The sequence below is a fragment of the Sardina pilchardus genome, chromosome 13, assembly GCF_963854185.1.
Source record: "Sardina pilchardus chromosome 13, fSarPil1.1, whole genome shotgun sequence".
NCBI lineage: Eukaryota > Metazoa > Chordata > Actinopteri > Clupeiformes > Clupeidae > Sardina > Sardina pilchardus.
This window is the reverse complement of record NC_085006.1, coordinates 11,983,826-11,990,115: the sequence shown is the minus strand read 5'-3', so window position 1 is coordinate 11,990,115 and position 6,290 is coordinate 11,983,826. Positions and strand designations below refer to the sequence as shown.

General features: G+C 40.6%; 1 protein-coding gene across 1 annotated transcript; it reads left to right on the top strand.

Moving 5' to 3' along the window:
- Positions 1 to 4,622: 4,622 nt before the first annotated feature.
- LOC134100098 (olfactory receptor 52E4-like) lies at positions 4,623 to 5,558 on the top strand. The gene has a single exon (XM_062553146.1). It carries the CDS (start codon positions 4,623 to 4,625, stop codon positions 5,556 to 5,558), a length of 936 nt encoding a protein of 311 aa, XP_062409130.1.
- Positions 5,559 to 6,290: the final 732 nt, after the last annotated feature.

Here is a 6,290-nt window from a genome sequence, read left to right as displayed (position 1 = left end):
ATGGACTTTATTTTGTATTGCCTGTTTTGCCATTTTGGGTACCTTGTCAAGTGTGTGCTATCTTCCATTAGTGAATTATGTCCACCTGAGCCTTGTTTGTCTTCTTATTTAAGCCGCCTGATCTTTTATGTTTTGCTAGTCTTGAATCTACACTTGATGACAGCACCTAGTACGTTATACACTAGCTTCTGCTACAGACTTCTGAGCTTTGTCTTTTTCCCCTGTACCTTTTGTGAACTACTTTTTGCTGCCTCTCTGTGGACTTGAGTGACTAATTGAATTCCTGGATATTTCTGACTTTGTGGATTTGGATTACTTTTTTCTTGATGTTATTGGATTCCTCTGCACGGCCCACGGCTGTGATTCTTCCGTTTTTAAACGGAATTCGTTTTTTTAGGCCTGAAAATGAGACCCACGCAAATTGTATAGATCCGCTGAGTTTTTTCTTTAGGGGGGTCAGAGGTTTATTTCTGTAGCCTAACACAGACCATTGCTGTATAATAGGCCGCTGACAATGACGACGGGTTTGGTGCTTCTTTCAGTCATATCACTCTGCAAGCCTTGTCTGTTCTCTAGTGGATTTCTTTTAAAGTGAAAGCAGACGGGTTGATGAATGTTTGATGCAAGTTCGATGTGTGTGGTGAACTATTTGTTTCTTAGCAGAAGCCATGAAACGGTAACTGTTTAATCAAAAGCGGATACTTTGCATGGCAAAAAAGAGGCACTACAGGCTGCTTTTTGGAACAAATACAATTTGTAATGTCCCAGTCTAGGGATTTTACGGGACATGATCAAATGAATGGGAGATGGCAACGAACGGAATAGTAAATGCAAAAAATGATTTATTACAAAAAGAATAAGAAAAAGATAAGATAACGAAAAATCAAGGCCTCCAAAAAGACAACAGGCCCAGGAAATTCCCTGCCTTCTCCGGACTCCCACTCCAGAAAAAGGCAGGAATGACGGCGGTGTCAAAAACCCCAGAGCAGTGTAGCGTGGCGCGGCAGCAACCAACTCGGAAACCAAGGCCCAAGACGTAACGCCCCCCCCCCCCCACCCGTGACGTCGGCAGCCCCCTTTTGAATGGAGCATGCCCCAATCCCAGCACCGGGCAATCAGAAGCTATTAACTCATGGGGCCGTCTGCAATTAACACAAACATAAGACACAGAAAGAAACAGGCAAACAGAAATGCAAAACACATACAGACGTAACACCCCCACCACCAAAAATCAACATCTAATTAAAATATATGCAACATCTATTTAAATTAATGGAGACAAGACAGAGTGTTAAACAGAACAAACAATGGCTCACTAGATGTTTCTGGAGATGATCACCCACCCAACAACATCGTGGCTGGACACAGGACACAGGATAGTTGGTACTCATCTGAATTTAACGGGAGACACAAGTTTTACATTTTTGTGACACTTACGAGTTTTAACCCTCTTGAAGTGATATGCCACAGAATGAACTATATCTCCCTTCCCAACAGTGGTAGTGTGACACGGTTTACGTCTAATCAGCTCTCGATCAACAGACAGAGACGCAAAGACTTTAGCACCATCAGACGTGGACAGCGGCCGAGGTGCAACGGTAGCTAGCGTTTCCTCAGGTGACACTGTGTGAAATATTCTTTTTGACTGAGGAGCTGAAGCGACTTGAGAGCCTGGAACCAGATTTAAAATTCTCCATAAAAGGAGTCGAAATTACCTGAACTTTTCCGCCAGCTAAATCGTTACCTAAAACGAAGGTTACCCCTCCAACAGGTAGCTGCGGAATAACGGCGACATTCACCAAACCAGAGGCCAGCTCACTCCTAAGGTGCACTGTGTGTAGCGGAACTTTCAAATATCCAAGCTCGATTCCTTGTACACGTACGTCAGAGCAGTACGTCTCCTCTGAGAACGGTAAAATCGAAGAAAGAATAAAAGACTGGGCTGCACCAGTATCTCGTAAGATTTTGATAGGAACAGTGTCCCCTTCACGCCCTGAGAGAGACACCATTCCTTCCAAAACGAACGGGTCGAAGACTGAACTCCTGTATGAGTTATCTGAGTTTATAGTGCGCACCAAGCCAGCACTTTTCAAACTGTCTCGCTTTGGAGGCGAATTCTTTATTTCGAGAGTCGGACACACAGCAATGAGGTGACCCACCTCATGACAGTAGTAGCACTCACGAGTCTCACCTTCCGACGGTGACTTAGGCCTACCGAAATCTGAATTTCTCCAGCTCTGCCTCGGACTGGAAGGCTGAGCTGAACAACTACGACGAGGAAGAGGAGGAGAAGAAAAGACAAAGGAACTTTTATGGGTCAACACAAACTCATCTGCACAGATAGCCGCCTGCGATAAAGATGTTACCTTTTGCTCATTTATGTAGGTAGCTACCGTGTCTGGGAGACAGTTTTTAAATTCCTCCAGCAGGATGAGTTCGCAGAGGTTTTCTCTAGTGTGTGATTGTTGAGACGTGCACCACCGATCAAAAGCCCTCTCCCTCTCTTTCGCAAACTCAACGAAAGTAAGCCTCTCGGCTTTCCGAAGGCAGCGAAACTTCTGTCTGTATGCCTCGTGGACCAGCTCGTAGGCATTCAGGATTGCAGTTTGCTGTACAGTGAGCGCAAAATATATTTCCTGTGCTTTCCCGGACAGCACACACTGTAGCAGCAAAGTCCAAACCCCAACAGGCCACTTTAGTCACTGCAACTCGCTCGAAATGGCAAAAATATTTATCCACCTTGCGGTCATTGAAGGGAGGAACCATACGAATGTTCCGAGTGACATCGAACGGTTGGGCGGGCGGAATCGAAGGAACAGACTGAGTTAATGGCTCAGACGGGACACGATCAGGAACCACCACAGGAACAGACGGTGGAGTGGCTTCAGAATCTCCCACCAGAGCAGAAAACGGCACAGACAAGTTAGAACCAGAGCGAATGGGAGAAGTATTAAAAGACTGGTGGCAAAACCCCCAGAGTGGAGTAGCAGAGCGGTGTAGCGTCTTCTCGCGAGTAATACAGGTACTTCCTGAAAACTTTGTTAATCGAATTTGGGCTCAAATCGAAGCTCTGGATCTCTGCCAATTACTGGTGGAGAGTACAAAGGAGATTTGTCACCCTACTCGGATCTACCTGTTGTTTGAAAACCTGTCTGTTTTAATCGGTGATGCTGCTTGTCGCCATGAGACAGAATTTAGACTGTGCCTCAAAGTACCATCACAAGTGCTGTTCAACCTGAACAGGATCCTTACGAGAGACCCATGTGTTGCGCCATTTTCCCCTACTAACATTACTCTGTAACCTTGAACAATAGGACGTATGTTAAAAAAGGATTTGCATCCTTTGCAGAGTTAAGTATGTGATGTGCGACACTGCATTTTACAGATATACAGTACAGTGCTCAGCATGAGTGAATACACCCACGCTAAAGTTGACTATAAAAAACCAATCTTTTGGAAATTGCTGATTAATCCAGGATCCAATGCATCCTGATGAAGTTCTCTTGGCATTTGGAATTAAAATAGCCCCACATCATCACAAACCCTTCACCAGATTGGCATGGTTTTATTTCAGTTAGCCTAATAGCTGGTTTGATTTGCACTGAGAGATTCATTTATGGAAAGTACCCCATTCCAAAGGCCAAGGAAACTTTATCAGGATGCACAGTATCCTGGATCCATGTAATATAGCCTTTAAAAATAAATAATATATATTAAAAATGACATTGGGGTGTACTTGCTTATGCACTGTATTTTAATTAAGAACATTATTCTTTCACAAAGACAATCGGTGTCCTTTAAGGTTAGATTTTCCTAATTTTTTTTAAATGAAGGCATTAAGATCAATCTCCATAAGATGTTTTTTTTCTGCTGAAGTTTTTTTATTCCTCTTTTTAGTCACCTTTAGCATGGATGTATTCACTTATGCTTAGCACTGTATTTACCAGCCGTTTAAGTTTTGCAGTGATCCTGGTTGTGTAATTTAAAATATTTGACATCTTTACAGGTTAGAAACCTGGAAGACGAGTTCTTGTCAGTTAACCACTGGAACATCAGGTCTCCTCAAGAGAGACCAATCCTTAGGGTAGGGTTCAAAACAAGAGGGCTTTAAAAACCCTCGCAGCAACTTAACTTTAGGAAATGGAGTGATACCTTAATCTAGCATACCAGATATTCTGACAACATTGCTGTAATTGCTTTAATGTCATGTGTTTGTTTAGTTTCATCTCAGACACAGAGTAAGTATTTTGTGGATTACTGTCAAACTACACTGATTTTAATGTCCATTTCGATCAAGTATGTTATGTCATTTACTCAGTCAGAAGTTTTGCAATAAGGTAATGTGGAATTACAAAATATGTATTTTTCTCATCTATCATTTTTAATCTATGTGCAATCTTTCATTTAACCACAAGAGTTTCTTGATTCCTGAAACTTGAACTGTTATACTTTGTGACGTGAGATGTGTTTTTCATTATTGCACACAGTATCAATGTCAGTGTAAAACACTTCAAATGTAAGTTTACTTTCTTAACTTAAAAACTAATCTATCTACAAACAATATATCTGTAGTCAGTTTTCTTACAACACTGAAACAGATGGAGCCTATATACTCTATGAAGATGGACAATGTTTCAAATGTATCATCTGTGCTGACACTTCAAGGCTTCGATGTACCACAGGAAATGTCTTTCCTGGCTTTCCTTCTGGCCACACTAGGATATATGGTTATTGTTTTCTGCAACCTTCTTCTGCTCATTACCGTTGTTCTCAACAAGAATCTTCATCATCCAATGTACTTTCTTTTGATAAACATGCCAATCAACGATCTCATTGGCTCCTCAGCCCTATTTCCTCAGATCTTCAGGGAGTTTTTGTCTAACTCCAAATCTATAGAGTTCCCTGCCTGTGTAACCCAAGCCTTTTTCATTCACATCTATGCTACCGGGGTAGTGTTTATTTTAGCAGCCATGGCCTATGACAGATATATTGCTATATGCAGACCACTGCAGTATGCCACAATAATGACCAATGCCCACCTCATGAGGATCATTGCTCTAGTCTGGGGTACAAATTTGGTTATGATTGGAGTGCTTTTCATCCTGCTTCTAAGACTCCCTCGCTGTAGAAATAATGTGACTCACACTTACTGTGACAACCCATCATTGCTAAGGCTGATGTGCGCAGACACAACCATTAATAACATATATGGTATTCTGACTCTGACTTGCACACAGCCAATAACTGTGGGTATCATTCTGTACTCTTACCTACGGATTCTGATGGCTTGTTTCAGAAGCAAAAGCACAGACACGAGAAGCAAAGCCATGCAAACATGTGCAACACATCTTGTTGTTTTTCTCCTTTTCGAGTGTTTAGGGCTTTTTACTGTAATTTCTTACAGGATAAAAAACCTGTCTCCCGGTCTTACAAAGTTTATTGGTGTTTCAACTTTAATATTTCCCCCTACCCTGAATCCAATTATTTATGGAATCAATACAAAGGAAATCAGGAAAAGAGCTATCATGCTCTTTAAGAAAAAATTATCCCCAATGTGAAAATGGCATATGAAATACTGTTTCTTGTTTTAAAGACTGATTTACTGAATTTTGATATTGATTGATATCTGACATTGGCTGATATTGATTCACCGACATGTATAATACTAGAAGATATTTTTCATGAAAATATGAATATCTGTACATATTATAGAAAATATGTGTAACTTCTTATATCAGGGTTTCTGCATTATGACTTGCAGTATGAGACAGCACACTGTTATATTTCTGTCTCTTCAGTTTGTGAGTCTTGAGGTATACTGTAAAGATACTGTGTTATATAATGTTCCATTTACATGTTGAATTATGGTTAAAAAGTTGTTCTAAAGTTCAAAGTTTACTACTCATAAATAAGCAAGCTATTTTCTTTTAAAAATGTTAATAAAACCTTTGTACATCACATCATCCAGTGTATGAACATTTCTGACAACACAGGTAGCTGAGGAGTATTTGTAAATAATACCTCCTGCTAATGCTTTCACAGTTGTATTAAAATGACTGTGAACTGGTCATCTATCCTCTTGTCTCTGTTTAATGATTGTGATCTAGTTGCTTGAAATTGAGCCAAGGGGGTAGAGAGATTATCAGTGATAAGAGGCATTAAGAGTTGGAACCTTTGTAACTGATCACAGAAAATAAACAGTTTATTTTTTATTATTATTAATCATAAATAGTTAGGCTATTATAAATGTTTGCTTCACAAATAAAAACGGCCATACCATGACCATGCTT